Source organism: Malaclemys terrapin, chromosome 6 (assembly GCF_027887155.1).
Source record: "Malaclemys terrapin pileata isolate rMalTer1 chromosome 6, rMalTer1.hap1, whole genome shotgun sequence".
Classification (NCBI taxonomy): Eukaryota; Metazoa; Chordata; order Testudines; family Emydidae; genus Malaclemys; species Malaclemys terrapin.
Window position 1 is genome coordinate 92,562,793 of NC_071510.1, and position 24,043 is coordinate 92,586,835.

The 24,043-nt window shown below is 36.6% G+C and overlaps 1 protein-coding gene across 4 annotated transcripts in view; it reads right to left on the minus strand.

Annotated features, from left to right (window-relative positions):
• Window positions 1-24,043, minus strand: part of SREK1 (splicing regulatory glutamic acid and lysine rich protein 1) — a 61,522-nt gene that overhangs the window by 19,968 nt on the left and 17,511 nt on the right. For 2 of the 4 annotated variants that reach the window (XM_054031410.1, XM_054031411.1), the window contains exons 3-8: window positions 17,910-18,025; window positions 11,377-11,541; window positions 9,855-10,033; window positions 9,023-9,153; window positions 7,787-7,901; window positions 3,291-3,410 (exon numbers count right to left, since the gene is read on the minus strand). In XM_054031410.1, coding sequence (XP_053887385.1) covers window positions 3,291-3,410; window positions 7,787-7,901; window positions 9,023-9,153; window positions 9,855-10,033; window positions 11,377-11,541; window positions 17,910-18,025 — 826 coding nt within the window. Of the gene's footprint in view, window positions 1-3,290; window positions 3,411-7,786; window positions 7,902-9,022; window positions 9,154-9,854; window positions 10,034-11,376; window positions 11,542-17,909; window positions 18,026-18,316; window positions 18,441-20,575; window positions 21,220-24,043 lie in introns of those variants that run through there. The other 2 variants (XM_054031414.1, XM_054031413.1) reach the window with 2 other exon arrangements.

The following is a 24,043-nucleotide window of genomic DNA, read 5'->3' on the forward strand; positions in this document are numbered from 1 at the left end:
ATCCTTAACTGTGCCACAAATCCAGGATAATTGTTATTGGACTTTAAACAAGGGAAGTTAACGTACATATTAACAAAGGAGGGAAAAATATACAGACCGATGGATTCCCTGTTATAAAAAGGCAAATTTACAGGCAAAGGCAACATTGTCTTATTCTCATATAGAGGCAATTCATCAGTCTGGATTAAGCTATTAGGAGTTGGCAAGCTACCCAAAACGCAGAAACGGAGGAAGAAAACAGAAACATATGGCTCACGAAAGGATGGCAGACTGTAGAACCTGATGTCTAAATGCTGTACCTGAGGAAAATGGGATATCCACATTGTAATATTTTGTGAGAGAGTGGACAGATGCCCAGGGTGCTGCTTTGCACATTTCTTTGTAACAAACAATTTCAATATGCATGAGAAGTGGATACAGATTTTGTAGAATTGCATCTTATAATAGATGGAAGAATTTTACCATCTTTTGTATAAGACATCTATTACTTGTAGCCATCAGCAGATGGTTTCTTTTGCAGCTGGAGATGGTTACTTTTGGAGCTATGAGGCCTTTGGTTTTGCCAAAACGATCTTTTTCCTGAACAAGTTTGTTCTGTCCAACTAATATTTAATGGATTGACAGACATTTAACTTCCCTAGAATGAGAAGAAGAATTGGGACAGAACCAAGATGGAAAGAAAAGAAAATGAGGAAGCACCCACTGGTTCCAAGGGCAGCTCTTTTAGTTCAACCAAAAAGATTTCAGCTTCCAGCTGGCCACAGAAGCTTTGATCGGAGAATGAAATTTTGCTACTGCCTTGGTGAACCTGCAAATATGAAAGTCTGAACACAAACTCTCCTTTCCCAGCTGAGAGGGCTCATAATGCAGCCATATGGACATATAAGGGGCTGAGGTTCAGACCTTTACTTGATCTATCAAAGAAGAAGACTAATTTTGACAGTTATTTAATATGAGCCAAGGCTGTTGAAGACAAGTATGAGCCAAGGCTTTTTGAAGACAAGTTAGACACATTAGTAGGCCTGACGCGTATAATTCTTCCTGGATTGGAGGAATACATCCAGTATTTGCTTGGAGTACCCAAGTTCCCACAGATTCATCCTCTCAGGTTCTTCCACAAGAACACCTAGAACTTGTCGATGTCTTGACAACAAAATGACCTCTGAATCAGAAGGTCTCTGGTGAGGAGTAGTCATCTGAGAGCAGAGGTTGCTGAAGAGGCATCAGAATCACTTTTCAGAAAATGTTCCAATCTTTTAGCCACTGAGCTTTTGGAAGCAATTGTTCCATCTTGCAGGATTGGTTGGTTTTGTTTTGGTGGTTTTTGTTTACGAGTCAGATGAGATCTGAAGATTTCTCTTGGCTGTGGGGCTCATTTGGGATGATCCCTCCAAAAAGATACCCAGTGAAAAGCTTATGTGATTGCATAAATATCTCAAAACAAATACACTGAAATTTCGGGATAAGTAAAAACTCTGTGAGGATAAATGCCAGAAGAGATCACAATAACAGGAGCCAGTAATAGGTTTGCAAAGCCCAGGATACCTAGACTGGTTGAGAAAGATTAAGCTGCTTTGGTCACCAGTACGGGACTTACTCTAGGAGGCTCATAAGTGTAGCTAGGGCTCCCTTCAGACAAAGTCCAGCCATGTCCCCATGATCCCTACCTTTCTCCACCAGAACCAGTGTTTGGTCAAAGTTCTTTCCACATAGGCCTTCAGATGATCAAGATCCAGTGGCCAAAGGCTCTGGTGGGGACACCTTTTAAGAGGAGCCTGTGAAGACCACTGCCCCCACCAATGGGACATACCATCTAGAAAGGCTGAACAGGTCAGGAGCAGGGCAGTGCTAATACCCTGTGGCCAGAAGGAGCTAGTCATCGATGGATCAGGCCCAACCAATTCCACCATTGAGGTGCGTTGCTCTCTGACATGCTGGAGGAGGAGTGTGTGTCATGGGGAGAGAAGAGGCCAAATTACCTACAAAAGCAAGTCTGAAGCCTCCCTAAGGTAAAGCAGCGGTTCTCAAACTTCACTGCATCGTGACCCTCCTTCTGACAACAAAAATTACTGCACAACCCCAGGAGGTGGGACCGAAGACTGAGCCCACCCCAGCCCCACCGCCCCAGGTGGGGTTGGGGGGACGGGAACGGAGACGGAGGAAACTGAAGACCAAGGGCTTCTGCCCTGGGCGTGGGGGGGAGGGATGTAACCTTAGCCCAGGGCGCTAGGACTTGGGACCTGGGCATTGGGGCTTGGGCTTCAGACTTGCTGGGGCCCAAGGCCAACACCAGCCTTGGCGACCCCATTAAAATGGGGTATTGACCCACTTTGGGATCCCAACCCATAGTTTGGAAACCCCTGAGATAGAGTATATAGAGATGCTTCTGCCAGACGGAGGAGATGGAGGCAGGACACTAAAGACCATTTTGGCGCCAAAACTTCTATCCAGTAAGCTGCGTTAATGAGTATCTGTTGATGTGCATATTCCCAGAGTGATGGATTGCCTGTGTATGAGAATTATGCTATTGTTCAATAAGATGAAGAATTAGCTTAATGGAATCCTGTAGTTGGCCAAGCCAGATAGTCAAGGGGACTGATCATGAATAACTGGATTTGGATTAGGCTGGTAACAAGTAAATATTTCATAACACAAAGATGTATAGTTTTATTTATAGGAGGGAAAACAACACCCCGAAATAACTAGAAAATTGGCAGAGCTAACACACACACACACACACACACGGTGGATGTCTGTTTTCTGAATACTTGCTGATTTGCGCCCAAATTCAACCCTAGTCTAAGCCAGTGCAACAACTTTGGAGTGATAGTTTGTGCCCACTTACACCACGGTTGAATTTGTCATGTAGAGTAAAATTTCCAAACTTGGTTGCCTAAGGTCTGGCATTTAACTAAAAACTATCTTTTTTTTTCCCAATGATGCTGAACAACTGCAGTGACCACTGACTTCAGTGGAAGTTGAGGAAGCTCAGTACCTAAAGTTTAGGGACCCCAGTTTGAAAATTTTAACCATAGTATTTATTTTGCATAGTTTTCTTCTTGGGGAAATAAACATTATTTCAAACACCATGGAAATCTCCACATTTCTACAGCCATGAAACTGATATCACAAAGGTAGGTATAAAATAGAAATAATTTGAAAATTCAAGACAGAATAGCTTAGAGATGAACTTAGAGATTTCATTTTTCACCTGCAGTCTAAATTTGTAAAGGTTTTTCCAGAAGCTATAAACTAGATAATAACACCAACTGTTAGCAAAGAAAGCTCACCGGGAATGAGAACGACTTCTTGACTTCCGCCTTTCCTTAGACTTGGAACGTTTTTTGGGAGGACTTTTGGATCTACGCCTATCCTTCTGACTAGAGAGTGATCTATTGTGTGATCTACTCCTGCAGCAAACAACATCAGAGAATAAATACTACATTTAACCTTGAGACTTCAGAAAAGAAACAACTGAAAAAATACATGGTATTTCATCTAATTATTATGCCTACCCCACAGTGAACTTTTTCACAGTTCTCCAAATTTAAAATTTGATCAGGCTGTCCCACCTCTTTCAAAACAATATACCATTTAAAAAAACTCTGTTACTGCAATGTCATAGCAAAGAATTAACACACAGAAATATCAGGAAAAGCAGAGTTATGAATCATACAGCAATTGAACCTCCTTGAATATACTGTAAAATATTAATGCATCATATTATCATCCCAACGAGGGATGATAATATGATGCATTTAATTTAAATTTAAAAAATTCAATTTGCACTAATCAGTCCATGTTGCTGGCATGCAATATAGAAACTACGCCCGCTCAGTTAACATATTTTTACCACAGGAATAATTAAGTATGATTGTGCTATTTGAATTTTACTGTAAGATAAACAATTTAATTTTACAATATACTGCTGTTAAATCTATACCTTCGTATGTATACACAATATGGCTCAGTTACAATATTTTGGATCACCCTATTCCTGTGTGTTTAAATTAATACAATGTTACATTTAATAATGTTTTCTCTTGCATTTCTTCAATCATTCAATGTGTGGACAGGCAATCTTAATTTTTGCATTTTCTACACCCAGAAAGAATCAATCTCCTATGTAACACAGGCCACAAAATTTCACCTAGCAATTCTGGCATCAAAGTTCCTAACTTCTGGTTCAGTTAGGGCATATCTTTTAGAAAAAATATCCAATCTTGATTTAAAACACATCAAGCAATCGAGAATCCACTATATCCTTAAGTAAGCAGTTCCAATTAAAGGTACCATGATCAATCACCTCTTAACCTTCTCTTGAATAAGCGAACTAGATTGAGCTTTTAAAGTCTCCCAATGTAATGCAGGTTTTCCAGACCTCAAACCATTTTTCTAGCTCTTTTTCAAAGCCTTTCCAATTTGTCAATTTTTTTTTTTTTTTTAAAATAGAGAGATCAGAACATAGTTTTCCAGTACTGGTCTCAGTCTGCATAGGTATAATCATAGAAAAAAAATGGGGTGCAGAAATACAATAGGAAGAATGTTATTCAACAAAAAAATCAGTAGAGAGAAGAGACAGCCAGGTAGGATTGATTCTAGGTGAATTGCTATCCCCACCCATTTCACACTCCCATCCCATTTAACACAACTGTATCATTTTGCATGAACAGTATCTATTAGGTAGAATTTTTTCTCCCTTGCATTTGTTCTTTTCTTTTTTAACTTCCTTAACTTTATTTTTCCCTTTCTACCACCATGATTCTTATCTTTTGTCTTTTTCAATATGACTTTTCTATGTTGGGTAAATAGTTATCTTTTTTCCGCTCCATTCTGTCTTTCTTTTCCTATGTTATTTTGTCTTCTTCAAGGTTCTACATCTGGCACCATCAGGGCTAGAAAAAAGTGCAGTATACACATACTGATGGACACAGCACTTAATTTTTACAATCCTCTAAAAATTAATTACATTTTCCCCTGCCTCCAAGTCCTATTCAGTTGGCTCATGGTAATTAAAGCAATTTGGCTTTACAGGTTTAATCTAGCTTGGCTTTCCAGCCTTAGTACTAACATACTTTTAAAAACTCTCTGAAACCTCTCAAGTGTTTTTTCTGAAAAAGGTGGCAGATCCAAAACATATGATGGTGTGATATAAAGTTTTAATAGTCCTCATTTTGGATTATCTGCCCAACCTATCTGTGGCTTTGCACTTGGGTATAACATGGCCATCTCAAATCCACGCTAATAAATCCTTTATACCATATCATCATATATTCTCTCTTAGTCTGTATATATGACATTCCAACATAGTATATGCATTTACTGAATGCCAAATCATAGAAATAAATGCAAATAGATTTATTCCAATGTACAGACACTTAAGTAGAAACATGCTTGACTTATTTCTGTATAAACATACTCAGTATGCACTCAGATTGGTGTAGAAAATGACATGCTGTGATATTCTCCACATTATTTTCAATAAATTATAATTTACTGATTTGAACCTTTTTTCTTTTAACTCTGAAAAAAGTACACCCCGCTCAGAAAACTTTGTACTAGAGCTGGGCAGGAAATGTTTGTTTGTTTTTGTCCCACAAGAATTTTCAAGATTTTGAAAGTTTCCTGTCCCAAATCAGGATGAAAATCTTGAAAATGTTCACAAACCAGAAATCTGGGAGGTTACGGTAGAAGAAGGATTGGATCAGACAAATTCATTTAATGAATTTTAAAATGCTTTGTTTCAATTTCAAACTTTCGCTTTTCCTTTTTTTTAAACCTATAAATTAACTTCAATTTAAAAATTAAATGTTGTGTCAACCCCAAAAAAGGAACTTTTGTTTAGAAAATGTCAAAATTTCAAGACTTTCTTTAAAAAAAATTCCAAAACAAAAAATTCATCGACACCTTTCCCATGAACAGTTTAGGATTTGACAAATCAGCATTCTCTGACAAAAAAGAAGTTTCATCAAAAAATTCCAGATCAGTTCTACTGAGTTTGATATTTTAGGGACCAATTTTAAGTTGCCTTGCCCCATCTAAACTTACCAAGGAAAATGGAGGTTGACAGGAAGCAATCATGTTTATTACTGTCTAAATCCTGAGGAACAAAAAGATGCACAAAATGCCAGCACTCCCTGTGTTCTGCAATTCAAGATGCATACTCAAAAGAGGGTAATACCAGGGGAAAGGTTAGGGTTGTTTTGCCTACAGCTGTGTTTCACATATTAATGTGGAATAGACTGTCAACTAATTCCAGCTCACTTAGAATAAGACCTCTGTGATTGATGAATTTGAGATGAAAGTAACTCGGGAATGACAAGCCACCAAGAAACAGGGAATGACTGAGGGAGGTTTATTCTGAAAACGCTGTTGACTCTCTGCCAGGATCAGAATGATCTTTAGTTCAATAAGTCCCCAGAACTGACTTCAAAATAAATCCATCATACTACTATGCAAAGCATTGGATTCAGACATTTATTTACCTGTATCTAATTTTGAAATAGGCAAGTGAGAATTTGGCTCTTAAAGCATAGTCAGTTCTGAGTTATCCATAGACAAAAGAATCTGAAAATTGTAGTGTGTGACACGTAAAGCTTTCCTAAAGAGAAAAAGTTGTCTAATTATGTGCCTACTGTCCCAAATAGGCATTCAGCAAGTAATTGATTGTAAAAAAATAATTCTTCAATCTTCTAACATCATAGAACACAATCTCTGGTTACACCTACTGGAACAAACCATAAAACTAAAGCCAACCCTTCAGCGGTTGACAAATCGCTTCTCTTTGGTAGTATATGGATGTGGTGAGTCCCTATGGGTCACCTCATTGCCCACCATGGAGTTCTGGTAGTTGCCACGTGACAGGACAATGCATTCAGGGGCATAACACAACTGCAGATGCAATACTGAGGAAACAACTTTAAAAAAAAAAAGTTACTTTACATTCACTTCTATGCTAAATTTCTCTCACTCTTTTGCTATCTGAGGTAGTGGGTACATAACCTTGATTATCTAAATGGCTCTGGGAATATTTCTAAGTTTCAGAGAATAGGAATTCTGATTTCAGGAGACATTTCCAAAACTGAGATAACAAGAGAGTTTACCCTTGACTCATTTATGGGTAAAAAAAAGTTTGCAGGTAATTTTTTAAGAGTATACAGACAAGTTTTCTTCCACTTCTAAATAATTTGGAATTTAGAACCTAGCCAAATTTTAAACCTTGAAAATCAAAACAAATTCTCAGACCAAAATAGCGGGGATTAAGTATGAAAAAATTTAGCCAGAATTGGTGCGGGGGTTTTGTGTCAGAAGCATTTTCAGACTGAGTCCGTTAAGTAACATTTATAATTTTGGGATGCTAGGAGTATCATACCAGTAAAAGCTACCAAACCATCGAACAATCCAGGCCATCAATAGAAAAAAAAAAAAAAAATCTGACTACATTGTCCACTAGCAAAACAATTAATTGTATCACATTCTGAAATCCAGACCTTTCAAAATTTAACAAAAAAATCAAGCTACTAAAATGTGAGCATTTTATCTTCGTCTGCTCTAAATCAGTCCTGTATCTTTTCAACACTGTCCAAAAATAGCTTTTCCATGATGATTATCTGGTTTTGGGGAATGAAAATCTGCCCAAAACACAGAACGTTCTTATTTTGGTCCAGTCAACAGTATCAGGTAGTTCAATAAATCTCTCCCAGCAGAATTCAAAGATAATCTCAAAAGCTACTGCCATCAAGAAACACAGTGTAATCTCTTAGTGTAAAATGGAAAGTATTCTCACCTGCGTTTTGAGTGTGATCTTTTCCTTCTAGATCGGGATTTTGAACTAGATCTGGACTCTGAACGAGAATGGGAACGAGATCGACCGCCTTTTCTTTCACTGCTCTTTCCAGACTCTGAGAGGAAAAAACCACTTTGCAGTGTAAGCTCAGAACATTTAAAGATCCCAGTTAACAATCTGGCACAAGTGGAATGTACCACATATAGTGCAATGGGCCTACTCTCTGCACATCTTCCTTCTTTGCAAAAATCCTTCAGAAACATCCAAGAAAGTCATTGCATATACTCGTTGAGTGCAGCCATCCTGCAGCAGTACACATAAACCAGATAATTATAAACAGCTAGCTGAGTAAGGAATGGGATTTATGTTGCTGCCACAATGCACAAGATTACAACATGTTCTCTTCTTGGCTTATTCAATTATATAAATTACTTTTTCTGAAAAAAATTAACTTCTGAGAATAAACAAAATTCAGAGAGTAGTAATTTTGAAAACGTGCACAAAAAGTTAAATGACACTCAGCACTCAAAGCACTGTATAAATAATAACTACTTAATCCTCACAACCCTCTGGAGAAGTAAGTAAAGGTATGATCCAAAAACCCTGTAGTAAATGGAAAGTTTTCCATTGACTTTGATGGGCAGTGAATCAGGTCCCATCTGATGATACTATGAGTAGTATTAATGCATTACAGAAATAACTAGGAAATTTTAGAGTGTTGTGTCTTCCAGTTTTGTACAAGGCAAATAATTATGCAGCATCTAGGTTTGTTAATGATAATGAAACATCTCAAAGGTCTATGAAAAATCTTCATTGTTATCTTAATTACAAGTTTTTTTAAAAAGATAAGCCAATTCATATTCTTTAATGACAAGCAGAGGACAACAAAGAACTGATAGAGTGAAAAATGTAATGTCTGTAAAGCACTTTGAACATAAAAAAGCACTAGCATTAAGCATTATTAGGTATTATAATAGTATTGACTTCACAGTTTTAAGCTATTGACAGCATTCATTGAAAACAAAATATGTCAAAACAAATTTGAAAAGAAACCTGGAACCCACTGGCTTGTCACATAAGAAAATAATTTTGATTATTCAACTTTTACCAAAGACAAATACTGCTCATCCTGGGGGAGTCCTTTTCTCTGTCTGAAAATGCTCTATAAATGCATGTCAAGATACACTGTTTGAGATATACTTGTTTCATCCTAACTAGCGAACATAATGGATTTACCTGGCTCAATAGCTGCCGATATGAAAGACTGGGCTTCCCTTACTCTCTTCATCACTTCTTCCAGCTCCTTGGCAGCAGCTTGTGGAGTCATTTCAGGAGGTTTCACTATTGCATTATTGGAGTGATTTATTCTAAAGTAAGGAACAAACCTAGCTTTAAATTTATGCTCGTGCACACTTTGTTTTAAACTTGATTAAAACAAACAAACAAACAAACAAACAAAAAAACACAAGATAAATATACAATGCACCCTATCCAAAATTAGCATGTTTATAGATTTTTTCCTTATAATCACAATACAATTCAAGTATTTACATGTAGTACCTGGTTTTTATTGCCTAAAACCTTTTTTACCTTGAATAAATGCATTAATACACATGGTGATGCCCATATTTGTGTGGCATACAAGCATATTTTCAAACAATACAAGAGTAAGAAATTTAACTTTTTTTTTTTTTTTTTAATTATTAAAGGTAAAATTTATATCCTGAAACCTATTCACCACATAAGCACCATATTTAGGGCTTAATTAGAGCTTAGCGCAGGTTATCTACACGGTGATGGATTTCACTCTCAGAGATTAAATATTAATATAGGCTGCTCTGTTCTACACTATACCCGTATCCAGGGGAAGTCATATTTCACTCTTGAAAGTGTAAAACAACAGCTATCACAGGCTACAGAAAGCAGTACCCTGCTAATACAGGCCTTGCAAACTGCTTTGTATGGCAGACCTCCACAGATGAGAGGCATAATTACAGACATATTTATAAAGATACTGAGAAATCTTTCGTTCAGAATTCATTTGGATATTTTCAGTTTAATTTCTTACTTCAGTGGCCTGTCTCCAAACATAACTCCATTAAAGGCAAGAGCACGAGGTACAGAATTTTGGTCTGCGAATTCCACAAAAGCAAACCGTGTTGGTTGTGTCTCATCACCTGCCATTCGCACAAACTTCACTTCTCCAACTTGTTTAAAAAATTCAAGCAGCTGATCTGCTGTTGTAGTCTAGAAAAAGTCAAAAAGCTCAGGTGAAGTAAAATATGTAATGAAAAACACTTATCCAACATACCAAGTAACCTAAGAACTTCAGAGATTAGAAAAAATATTTCATTAGTCAAAGGCAACATGAACCAAAACGTTTACATTTCTTTCCTTCCCCATACAAGTTATTTGGAAACTAGCCAATTTAGAAAAGGGAGGATAACATTTTTTTTTCTCCACACATCTAAAAAGTCTGCTTCTATTTAAAATGGTGCCACTAATACGAAGATATTTTGAAAGGGTGATGTTTGGAAATTATACATTATTGGAAAAAAAAAAAAAAAGATGTTTCTGGATCAACCATTTTAACAGAGGTATGTTAATCCAACAAATTAAAATAATCAAGGAAAGGAAAGGTGAAAATGCTTATCCTCCCCCTTCAACTGCCTGTAGAAATGAAGGAAAGGATCACTGCAAGCCCTGAACTCATCATACCTGTGAATAATTAATGTATTTCCATACAGATCTGCTTTTTTCAGGGTAGTTCATTTGAAATCATCCATTAAAAAGCAATTTATTTACATTTCAAATTGAAAAATTTCATTTGCATTACATATACTGATTGAAAGTGCATCAAAATAATATTTTTAATATTTTTTAAAAATGTTGTTTCTATCTATTCACCCATCCAGGGTTTTAGAATGGAACTCATCACAGTAGTGACTTTCTACTTAGGTATATTGTTAGGCAAACAAAACAAAAGCCACATTTACTCTTGACTGAGTGGCATTTTCATATTTAAATAACCCTCTGATAAATAATTGGCCATTTAAGGAAGAGGACTTCATTTCCCTGTTATGGATACAGAGGACTTTTCATACTAGATTATACAAGTCCACCAAGACGAGCCTCCTGTGATGGCCAATTATTCATACTTGAGAAAAAGGTAAATTCCTTCCCCACAAAGCAATGCTGCACATGGATGGGGGGATGACACTAATTCCTTCATAATCCCTGAAGTGATCAATTTATTTATTCTGATACAGATCATCATTATTTCAGAATACACAGTGATAAAACCATCAAAATCTGTAGTATTTGTTTCTTTGCAGCAGTGAATTCTACAGGCTGTCTTCTCCCTCTCACCCCATGCCATTTCCCAAGCAGCATTCACAACACAACTAATAACCACAAAAGTATCTTCTTCTATTTGTTTGAATTATCTTCTATTAGCTTCTACTTTTACCATGTGGAACAAACTCATTATGCACATATGGGTCTTTTCAAAATTGTTTAAGATTATAAATCACACTGACATGGGCTAAAAACTACATTTAACATTTCAAATTTGACAAAAAGGATGGTACCTGAGAATTCAGATTTCCAACGTAGACTGTTCTCCTAATTTCATCAATTTTGGAAGGATCCACATTTCCCATAATTGGTGGCTGTGGTATTTCTCCAAGTGCTGTAATATTAGGGTCCAGTGCTGCTGCTGGTATAGCTCCCAACGTGCCAAGTGAAACACTAAGCTAAAAAAACAGAACATGATTTATAAACAAATGGGAGATTGTGTGTCCCAGCAAGACTTTTATCCCAAGTACATTTGAGTAATAAATAAAATACAAATTAAGTACAGAGACAATATTTTTACAGTTAAACCCTCACCTTACAAAAATTCTATCCCCCAAATTGAGCCTCTCATATATTAAATGTTCCAAAATTCAGCCACAGTCACCATCTTATTTGAGCTTTTTGGCTAGTGATGCTATAGCATAATCAAACAGAAAGATAATGGCAGAATTCCCGTGCAGAATATAAAACATGAACATTTATGCCCATGATATTAATAAACATAGAATTAGCATCTAGGGAAAAGGCAACTTTCTTCTTTGTGTCTATTGCACCTTCCTAGCATGAGACAATAAACAAGAATTCCATAGCTATGCCGTCAAGAATGACATAATTCCCTCCCAAGTCTTAAATTGTAGAGAAAGAGACCAAATTACATTTTCTTTTGTGAAACATGTGCTTAGATTTGAGTTTTTCCCCTAGATTAATATAAAAATTGACAAATTGGAGGAGGAAAGACTAATATTGCTCAACAAAGGAGTTTCTTATGATTAATGCTTTGGTTGCAATGTTTACAGGGGCCATGGAGAGCCCAATGGGAATAATTAGACACACCGTTCTCCTTAATTTTAAAGAAAAATGAGCATCCAAATCCCCTACATGGCTTTGACATCTCAGCCTAAAGCTTTTCTAGCTTGGACCCACTGCTAATGTGAAAGCTCAGAGGAGGACCTAAACTGGCTGAGGTCTAAATATTTCTTATTCAGTCCTGGGCCAGAACTACAGAAGCAGCATTAGTCTTGGGGATCAGTGATAGATCTTGTGCAACATCAGAGAGGTAAATGAACACCGTGTACCAGTGGAAAATAGAATTCCATAGCTAGTATACAGCAGTTGTTTCTATCCCTGGTAGATTGAGAGAGATTAGGTTTTAAAAATCCAACAATTCAAATAACTATCACGCTTTTCGTTACATACATACACACAATTGAATTCCAAAGTGATTTTAACGAGTATCTTGACAATTGCTAGATTTTCATATTCCTTATGCTGGTGGAAAACCTGGAATTCTAGCATTCAAACAGCATTATGCTGCAATTCTGTGGACTATAAAGCACTATCTGGTAGGCAACAGAGAGGTGGTAAGTAACATGGTACCATTTCCTCCTTATTTCCAATTGCTTCTACATGAGTTCAGGTGTCTAAAAACAAAGTCTAGCTACATCCACCAGGTGCCAGTCTAGCTATATCCACTAGGGGTTACTGCAACATAAGAAAAAGAACAGGAGTACTTGTGGCACCTTAGAGACTAACAAATTTATTAGAGCATAAGCTTTCGTGGACTACAGCCCACTTCTTCGGATGCATCCGAAGAAGTGGGCTGTAGTCCACGAAAGCTTATGCTCTAATAAATTTGTTAGTCTCTAAGGTGCCACAAGTACTCCTGTTCTTTTTGCAGATACAGACTAACACGGCTGCTACTCTGAAATAAGAAAAAGAGGAGGAGGAGGAGGAAAGTAAAGAGTAATTGATCTCAGGGAATGGAACTGCCATGCACTAGCACGAGAGGTGCAGGGAGCCCTTCACCAGGTGAAAAATGTTCAGGGAACAAAGAAAACAGGCAGGTGGGGAGGAGGACCACCAAGCAGCGTACCTCTGGAAATGGAGGACAAGCCTGCAGGGGAGCAGAGAAATGAACCAAAAGGCCAAACAGCATATGCCCGTAACAAAGAGGAACAGGCAGCAACAAAGCACATGTAGGGAGAGAAGATGATCAAGCAAAAGAGAAATACATGTAGCTGATTGGGGGAAAGAGTGAAAAACAGGACAGATGACAGAAAGAAATGAAACAAAGAGCAGGAGATACTTATTTTTTCCAAAACAGACAAAACACTAATTGCTTAAAAAAACAAACAAACAATTAAAGTACCTAAGACTTTCCTAATACTAGCATTCCATGTAAGCATGCTGCACAATTGTATACAGGATTATGACTGGAGAGATGGGAGGAGTTGGTCTACCAGGCACACTCTCCATTAAGATGTAATGTATGCCATGAAAAAGTTGAGAATTTCCTATTATAGAGCATTTAGTCTTATTTCTAGCAGCTCTTCAAGATATCAGCTGCAAAAATCATGCCACAACTGAAGAGGAATAAGTGAGATCGTAATCAGAATAATGTGACTTAAAATCTTCTGTATTCTGAGCTGCCAGAACTAAATATCTATTGTTGGAGTACAAAGAATGTTCTTATGATTTTCCAACTACTGCTCCTGAACCAGAGATAAGAAAAAATGTATGTCAATCTCTGAATTTCTAGAATTATTTCCAAATCTTTATACGGTATAAACTTCTGTGTTTCTTTTTAAGTAACACAGAAATACTAGTTGATAACTGAAGTTACAAACACAAGTAGTTAAGATCTGCTCCTTTTTCAAAATGCAGGGATGAAATATTTTCTAAGATTTATACATAATCACTATTTTCCTAATTCCAGAATGGAAATCATGAGCGTTAGTTTAAATTTAATGATTCTCCAGTTTTTGGTCACTGGCACCAAATTTCACCCTCTTTCCTCTTCTGCCAGAATGTATTCATTGGCGAACAGCAGCTCACTTTGGCTTGTATTCACTCCTTTTACCTTCTGGAGAATCCATAAAGAATACAGAACTAGGATTTTTCTAAACAAACATCAAATATCGTCAAATGCTTTACACAAGCACAACTGTCAGTCCTTTATCTGGCATTTAAAAGGTCACTATTTTGTGGTTGCAAGGAGCTCAGATCACGTGTAAGTAGTCTCTCAGCCTATTAAAGGCTATTATCAAGTGTCTCGATATGTTTGGTCTTTTGGCCCCAAGATGAAAGCCTGGTCTGTGTCTCTTGGACTGTGAAGTACAAACATTATCTTTTGATCTAATCTGAACATGCAATGGAAAAATAAATACACTTTTGAGGACTGGAAACCCTTTTCATTTTAGTCTGTAAACTACCAGAGATAAAAATGCTAAGAGTAATGGTCTTCTCTTGTACATGCGTCTGAAAATACCTGAGCGCTATTTACAGCAAATCTGGTTTCCCAAACATACACTGACAGTATTAAAAACAAATCTTTAAAACTGAAATAACACAACCACCACATTGGTGTTGATGAGAAATTTTCTTAAAATATGTTAAAACATCCACATTTACATCCATCCATCTATAGAGGAATTAAAGTGGATCCAAACCTATTACCGTAATTAATATGCCAGATGGCTCTAAGGCAGGGGTAGCCAAATCCAGACCGCCAGATGCTTTTGAACACACTCCAAAATCTTATTTACTTATTTTTATCATTATTGTTATTATTTTTCTCTGGAGTCTGGACTTGAGTATACCTTGACCAAGAAATTTGGACCCTGACAAAAAATAATTGACTATCCCTGCTCTAAGTGCCTGATCCTGCAAAGTGCTGATCACCTTCAACTCCAATTGGTTCTGGAGGGAAGCCAAGAGCCCCTGCACCAGAAGAGGGCACTCATCATACTACAAAATCGTAACTTAGTGCAACACATTACATCCTTGTCACCAGGAACTCACTATGTACTGGAGAAGGCTATTTCCCAGTGACAGAAACATTAGATGTCTTTGAAGAGAGTTGCAATCCACCACAAAATGCGGTACCTCATTTTTTCACCTTATGTCCCTTATTAACATGCAACAGAATGACTGAAACAAAGATTTCACAGATGGTTGCCTACTTGGCCTTTATAAGAATTTGTAAACTGCAGGGAAAAAAAATCTCTGACTGAGAAATATTTGCCTTACTTAGACTGAATGACAAGGGAAGATGCTGAATCAAGTTGGAATCCGCAAAGCCTGAATCAAGGGGTTAGAAGTTTCCTGGTTTTGATAGGTGTGATTATTTTCCTAATCTGCATGTTTTCTAAACAAACTACATCCATCCACCCAGAGGAAAGGTTAGATAACCTTTTAATTGAATAAGAGAAGTGGAAAAGGCATACAACAGGTTATGCAAGCCAATATCCTCTGGACAAAATTTCTTTACCATCTCACTATCTTCAACTATAAATTAAATTATAAATTATTTTCCTTACAAAAAATAAGTCAGTCATTTTCTGCAGCATCAAAGTGGAATAATGCCTTCACTTTCCAAAATATGGAAGTGATCTCTCATGACAGATGCCATAACATTATGTGGTTAGTAAAATCAGTTGACCAGTTGAGTCCAAGTCTAAGCATTATCTTCTTCTCAAAGAACAAAGCAAGTTCCTTGCTATTGAAGAAGTATTTATAACAAATGTCATAACTCCTGATCAGTCTAAACACTAGGCTTATTCTATCATTCTCAGTGCTATAAAAATTAGTACCTGAATTTATTTTAGGCTGCAACAGAGTACTGCTCAATGCGTCTTTTAAATTCTTCCTGAATTACATCTCTATCCTGATATAAAGCGACCCGATATAACACGAATTCGAATATAAGGCGGTAAAGCAGTCCTCGGGGAGGGGGGGAGGGCTCCCACGGGGTTGCGCACTCCGGCAGATCAAAGCAAGTTCGATAGAACGCGGTTTCACCTATAACGCGGTAAGAGTTTTTGGCTCCCGAGGACAGCGTTATATCAGGGTAGAGGTGTACTTTAATAACAGAAAATTCTGAGAGTAGAATTGGGCAGAGATTCTAAAAAATTATTTACAATGCTGAAGGTTGAATATTTTCTCTTGGCTAAAGTCCTAGAGCGCAGATAAACTGAGCAGTTAACTTCTGGAAGATGACTTATAATAAACAGGGGTAATCTGAGCTAGGTGATTAGATTAATCTGGTTCAAAATACAAACGGTGGATTATTTATGGCTGGAGCAGGGGCATTTATGCGCACAAGGCATTAAAGTGTCAGTAACAACATTTTTGACTAATGAATTTCCCTGGCATGTAAACGAGGATGGGTACTGTTTATAGGAAATTACAAAAGGATTGAACTATTGATCATTTTGCAGGAATTTTGTCTTTTCATTTTAGAAGGAAAATTTTTAAAATACTACAGTGTCCCTTATATAACTACTACGGTGAGCCGGTGTCATACTGTGCATATTAGTTTGCAGAAGGTCAGTAGGAATCTATCATGTGTGTCTAACTAGTGGCTGAATGACTACTGCTTCTTTATGAATATTCACATTGTCTACAAGGACTAATAGGGCAGAAATCATCATATTCTAAAAAGGAATAATGCTTACCAGAAGGAAGAAAAGAGTCCTTTCCAATGTTTCTGAAACTATTGCCTGAGCCCTTAGCCAAGCCTGCTTTTCTTATGCCATTTTGTATATGAGGAAGAGACCTTAGAATGTTCATTTCTTCTAGAGGTTTGATCAATATCAAACCAAGAAATTGAAGGTGTTGTTAATGATGCCAGTAACAGAGTTTGGTGAGGAGCCATTCAAAGGCACACTGTTGTTGCCAGTGTCTGTAGTGGTGCTGTCAAATGCACAATGTAGAAATCTAGGATGGTACGAATAACGGTTCTGGTGAATGCAGAGCTGCAGCAAGGTCAGTAGCTCAAGGCCCCATTTCCTCAAATAACGTGGGGCTGATGACAGGGGAACAGAGGGAAGACTCATTAAGCCCTTTTTTGTTGAAGGAAGGTCTGCTTATTCCTTCGTTCCTGGTGGAGAGGGAAGGGGGATGGTAGCCTGTTGCTGCCAGAAAGAGTTAGCAGAAACAAAAGGGAAGTTGAATATGCAATAAGTAGAAGCTAGAGAATATAAAAGCCTCCGTTCTTTTTGCAGTGATCCCATTTTGAGGCAAACATGCAACAGCCCCAGTCACTGGAGGGAGTGTGCTTGAGCATCCTAATGTGGCATTCTAGCCTTCCACAGGACTGAATGTGTTTAATTCTAGTATTTTAAACTTTATTATTATTTGGGGAAGGGGAATGGTTGGTAGTATACGCATTGAGTCAGATTTTGCTCCGTCTATACCCATTCAACTAAGATGGATGTAATCAACTACAGAATCTAGTCCAGTACTTTGCAGAATAGGAATTTGGAAATAAAGAAAAACAGAGTGAATGTGCTGGCCATACTCTAGCCTGACCTCTTGAGAAAAATCAAGACAGAGGGATTTAGTGTCTTCACTGACTTACTAAGTAGGGTGTGATGTCATGGGACTGGGCTATTCCAACTTAGTAGGTAGGGTGTGATGTCATGGAACCGGGATATTCCTTTTCTCTCAACCCAGAAGGGAAGAATTCTTGGTTGGGCTGAAGGAGGGAGCTAGAACAAACAGAACAATTTATTAACTCCAAGTCAAAGAGATTAATTTTACTTACAGTAGTCAGAGGAGTTGGTGTGGGTATAGGAAGCAACCCTGCACCAGGCATCAGGCTTGTCATAGTAGGAGCAGGAGCCAATAAAGAGAGGGCTTTGGCTTCATCTGGGATTTTACCTGGAGAAGCAAATGGAAGTGTTAGAGAGAGTTTGAACACCAAACTAATGTTATTCTTTTTATGATTTTACTATTTACCCTTGCACTTAAAAACAACAGTAAAGAAAAATGCATCTATCTACCAGATCCTAACAAAAAACAAATAAGAACTTAAGTTTTTCCTTTTACCCTGCTCTACTAGGAAAAACAAAAGTGAGCAAAACTTCAAAGACTAGCAATCTCATTAATGGATTATTATTTTAAAAACTGAATAATGTAGACAATTATTTAACACTTTGAGCTATGGGTCACCTGTACTGGAAACTTAATGTTCATGAACCAAACGATATCAAGCATGGACGCTTTCCCAGGGCGGTGTTTTCGCGGTGATCGAAAGTTGTGTTACACATGACAACCGTTCGTGTAGGCTGCATCACTAATAGCACACAGAACATCAGATACAGAAAAGAAGAACATTTTTTAAAGTTTAATCCCCAGAAATGGCAAATAACCAAATTAGTTTAAAAAAAAAAAAAAAAAAGTATGTGCTAATTGAAATCTGTCCCTTTTCTTTTACGGCTGCTACCTGCTTTTGATAAATAAATAAATATAAAAATTACCACTGACCCCATACAAACTCTGTACTGCAGGTAGAGTCAATAGGAAAAAAAAAGACCTGCACAGTTTCTCTTTCTAGGTTGTCTCAATGTAACTGGGACTACAAGACTTAAATCTCTTGTCGCCTAATTGTAAATTTACTGAGATAGTTGCTCCATTACGTTTCCCTTCTAAATGCACTACACTTTCATATATTTTGCAGCTGTGACTAACAAACTCCCCCTGTTGTCATGCCAATAGTTTATTAAAATAATTTCTCATCTGAATAAAATGAATGTTAGTTATATGTATAGTTATAACAAAAATGCTGGGCTAAGAAATCTTCAGAATATTAAACTCTATAATATTTAAACAATTTGCTAAATGCAAATACTGATTTCCAATTTAAGGGAATTAAATCACCACAAAATCTAAACAGTGAACTGAAAAACTGTCAGAGAATTCCTAATCACACTAAATAATTAAGGACTTCATAATCTGCACCAAATTGCCAAAGTAACCATAAAACAGCCCTCATACATTACCTCATGCAATTTAGAGGTGTTAATGGCTTTCTACAATAATGAACTTTATAAGTACTATAACAGTACTCTTCTGGTAGTACTTCAATTTGCACATACATTTTCATTACAGATCTCTAACTTCAGGAGTTTATAATGAATACATACAAAAGGACTCCTGATTTAAAAGTAAAATATGGGGTAAATTTTCAGAGCACTATGAAAAGTTTTGTCAGTGCAATTCCCATTAAAGCCCACAGGAGTTATTTGACTAAAAGAATGTTTTGAAAATATGCACCACAATTTGCAGCTCTGGAATGTATTTGAGTTGCTCTGTCCAAAAGAAAATAAATGTAAATAAACTCAATTTTAATGTGAATAGATGTTGAATGAAAGCAATAAAAAACACAATTTCATCTAAAATATTATGTTGCACTCCTGTTAATCAAACACACAGCTATTTAACTTTAAGATATATTCTGTGAAACTTTGGTCCATAATGTACAACAGACCAAGCCACATTGCTATCTTAAAGAGAAAAATAAAATCAAATTATTAGTATCTGAAAATTACCTTCAAAGTAACTTCTTCCGTAACTTTTAAAAAAACATATCTGATCTAAAGCCAAAATTGTATTTAGCATGAATATAGCGCTTTACAAGCCTTGTTTTAAAATTAGACATGCGATAGCATGTGACGTTATAATGCCTGATTTGCATGACTGCTCATGAAAAAGCAGGTATTTGCTTGCACAAATTGTCAGTTATGCAGCTGAACAGACATTTACCTACATAACCACAGTAACTGTGCATGCAAATTAGGCATATATTTACACGGCTGATTTTAGGGGGAACATAATTTATGTTTTTAAATTGCTGTTGAAACATGAACTAGCCACGAACGTTGATATTACAGAGCAATGAGGCCCTATTCCTGCGGAGATATCCTCCCGTCTTTACACTTGGCACCTATATAAAATCCCACAAAGTCAATGGGGCTTTACATGGGTGGATCCACCTACAGGAAGCTAGTAGTAATGCTGCATTCTAATGTAGGCCCCATAATGCACTTAAGCACATGCCTAATTTAAGCATGCACTTAAATCTATCCCTATTCTGCAAACACTTAAACATATGCTTAACTTTAAGTAGATGCTTAATATGCTTAAGTGCTTTGTTGAATAGGGATGAATTTAGAACATGCATAAATATTTAGTTGAATGAGGGTCATAAGTTCAGAAAGGTACTTAAGCATGTGCCTAGACTTCCAGAGTAAGAACGATGCCACTGAAGTCAATGGGACTATTCATACATTTACAATTAGGTACATGCTAAAGTAACTTGCTGACTCATGACCGCATAAGGTAAACTATTATAGCAGACTGCCAGGTAGATAACATGCATTTTAAATTGAAATTTTTATTGAAATTTCCCTAATACTTTTGATTTCTCACCTATGTTAAAAAAAATTAAGTAGATCTGGTCAAAGTTTTTCCATAGTTTTATTTAAGAAAAAAAAGTGGCTTTTTCTCAAAGATCTTTTCATGAAAAATTATCAACATCTGGGTTCTGCAGATGTTTCTTCAATATTTTCATTGATTTTTTAAAATCAAACTAATGCTCAAAAATATTAAACAAAAATTTCACACACTAAAATCCTGTGGAAACTGTCCCAAAAAATGAATCAATTCAGAACCCTGAAAAATGGAAACAGTTTAGAAATTTTCCACCAAAAAAACCCCACAACAACCTGTTTTCCTCCCCCCCCCCCCCCAACGGAACTCTAGTAAAAAGCTGATCAGATTACTTAGCATTAAAAATCAATTTAAGAGCTCCAAAGGAACCTGTTATGTTCTTGAGTAATATTTTATTACCTTCCTTAATCTTTTTTATAAAAAAGGAATACAAACCCAGAAAAAATATGAACAACATTTAGGCTATTGCACAATCTGATATCTGTTAAGACATTTAAGTTTAAGGCTTGCATGTTTTTCTTAATGCATATTGCTATGGGATGGGTGAAGTCAAGCCTTAAAAGTTGAACTGAAATGCTTTCCCCAAATATGTATTTATTTAAAAAGTATATCAATTTCTTTTTCAATTTATGCCGGTGCCTTAAAATAGTTTTAATGACTTTTGGGTGTTCAATAATTAATGACAGATCTGATTCTCATTTGCAATAAGGCCCCTTTAGACTATTCTAGCATTACAGAGGGACCTCTTAAGTGGGGCGTAAATTACTTTTACATCCATTTTAAGACACTTCAGTGGATCAGCGGCTTGATCTACATTTCAAATTTATACTGGCATAGCTATATGGGTCAGACGTGTGAAAAATCCACATCACCTAGCGACATAGATATGCTGTCAAAAGCCCCAGTGTAGATACAACTATGCTGACAGAAAAATGCTTTCGTTAGAATGTTGTTCAGGGAGGTGGTGCTCTTGCACATGGAGAAAACTCCTATCAGTGTGCACTGCAAGTTCACTGAAGAGCTATGCCAGCACAGCGATGATAGCATTGGCTCTGTAGCGTAGACATGGCTTAACAGAGCAATGTAAAATGGCCTTAGTGTAAATGACAATTAGGCCTGAGATCAGTAAAATTATAGTGTATTAGTCACAAGCTTCCATTCTCATGCAAGTGTTCAGAAGGGATCAGTTTCCTTGTGTTTTGTACTATAAACTGATAGATTATAAAACAAACAAACAAACAAAAAAAACCCAGCTTCAGTGATGAACAAGTATCTTCAATCAAAGACTCTTTATGCTCATATCTAATCTGGAGATTAGAAGAATAAATTATTTTCCTAATATGTTTAATCACTGGGAAATACAAATTTATGGATGAAACCATTTCCCTTTCTATTGCAGCTAAATGAAAATGCCATTCTAATGTGTAAAGGTTAAAAAACAAACAAACAAACAATGCTATCCCCCCCCCCCACAAAAAACCAAACAAACCAAAAAGTTGTTTCCATCTTCCCACAGATAGCAATGTTAAAAGACAACATATCTGACAAAATACTCTCCCATCAAAGCTTCAGAATCCATTTACACTAACGTGTGGTAAAGGTTTTTCTTAAACAAAAGTAATACATGAAATCCCAAGCCCTCTGAAGTCAACGGCTAAACCTCCGTTAACGTCAATGGAGTCAGAATTTCACCCACAGCGAATAAAAATTCTAGAATGTTCAGAATTTTCTCTAGAGTCATTCCAAAATAGATATCTTAACTTCTTCATATTAAAAATTAATACAGAAACCTTATGCTGTGCTGGTTATACAAGCTTAAAATAAAACTGTGCTTCTGATCATGGGAAAGAGACTGATTAAGATCCACGACTTTGTTTGGAAAAGCTAGATTCTTAAGAAAGAAGTAATAAGAAAGAAAGTTTCAGCTGGCTTTTTCAGAGACATACTTTTGAAAATATGGTCCAAGGAGGAACACACACACGTGAGAGCTGATATATCTTTATCACTATTTTAGTCTTCAGACATCAAATACTGATCTGCCTGTCATAGTTGAATTAAGATCCTTAAACATATCTCTAAGGCAGTGTTTATCCCTAGTTTACAACAGAGAATTTAGCTGACCTAATATACCATCCACCACCCTCATAAACAGCTTCAGAAAGTCAACTTTAAAATGAAACATCATGACCCCTTTATGAAACACCATTTTACAGAACTGAAGAACCAGTTCACAAGTAGAAGTGAAAGAGATTCAGCAAAAACAAAAAACAAAACAAAAAAAGGGACAAAATAAAAAAAAAAAAGAAAGGAAAGCAAAATAAAAAATAAAAACAGAGACAGGGCGTCCATCTTCAGCGGGCCAGACTTCGATCTCATTTCCCCCATGAAGGTTTCACTTGACGGCAGGTTTAGTGGCATGGCAAACAATGCCTAACTCAGGCAAGTGTAACAGGTCTGCCTTGGCCAGTCTAGTCATCTAATAATGCACAAATATCACACAGAGAAAACATACAAAACCAAATTAATAGTCAAAATCCATCTACCAGAAAATGTGGACATAAAGTTTAGAATGATGGTTACGGCAACATCTTTGTTACGTTTCAACCTTTGCTTTCTAAAGGTATAACATTTAAAAAACAAACAAAACAAAAACAAAACCCAGGAAACCTGTGATGCACAAACAAAGAAAAGGGTAACATTTTGACAGTGCAATGAAATTTTACTTCATTTAAAATATCATTTTTGGTTAATAAAGTAGCAATGGTGAAGTACATATATGAACGTTAAAAATGAACATTATTTTCAATGCTTAGGGGTTCCCCTTCACACACTACTGAGGTTGCACTGTTGAAAGGCATTCTAAATTTGTTTATTTTTTTTAAACCAAGCTTTCTGTATCCTTTTCTCTTTCCTATCCATCCCATCAAGCTTTGCTTCTGTACACCAAGCCTTTCAGAAATGGCACTTTTGGCCAACGGCAGAATTTAAACTTTGCAGTAGAACACAGCTGTTACTGCTTCAGCAGCCCATAGTATCAATCACGTTTACAGCTATATCACCAAATATTGCACTGTGCTCTTCAGAGCCATATATATCAGCACACATCTCCTTGGAAAGTTAAACTATCATCAATACAGATAGTATTTACAAACTAACATGAATGGTTCTGTAATAAAGTTGCATAGAAACAGCATATTTATGGTGTGAAATTTTCAAGTGGGTTTGTCCCACAACCTAATCATGTTCAGTTAGTTGTACACAAGCTCTGTATTATTCTGTAGAGTCCACAGTGACTTGTAAACAAACTGCTATACAATAATAGTCCTGCTTTCAGATTGCCTCTGTCAGCTATGAAATGGCTTGAACATGATTGGGGAGGTAAAAAATATGTTCTCATAACTTCTGTTGTATTCTTCCTCTATTGTTATCTATCACCAAGAGACAGAG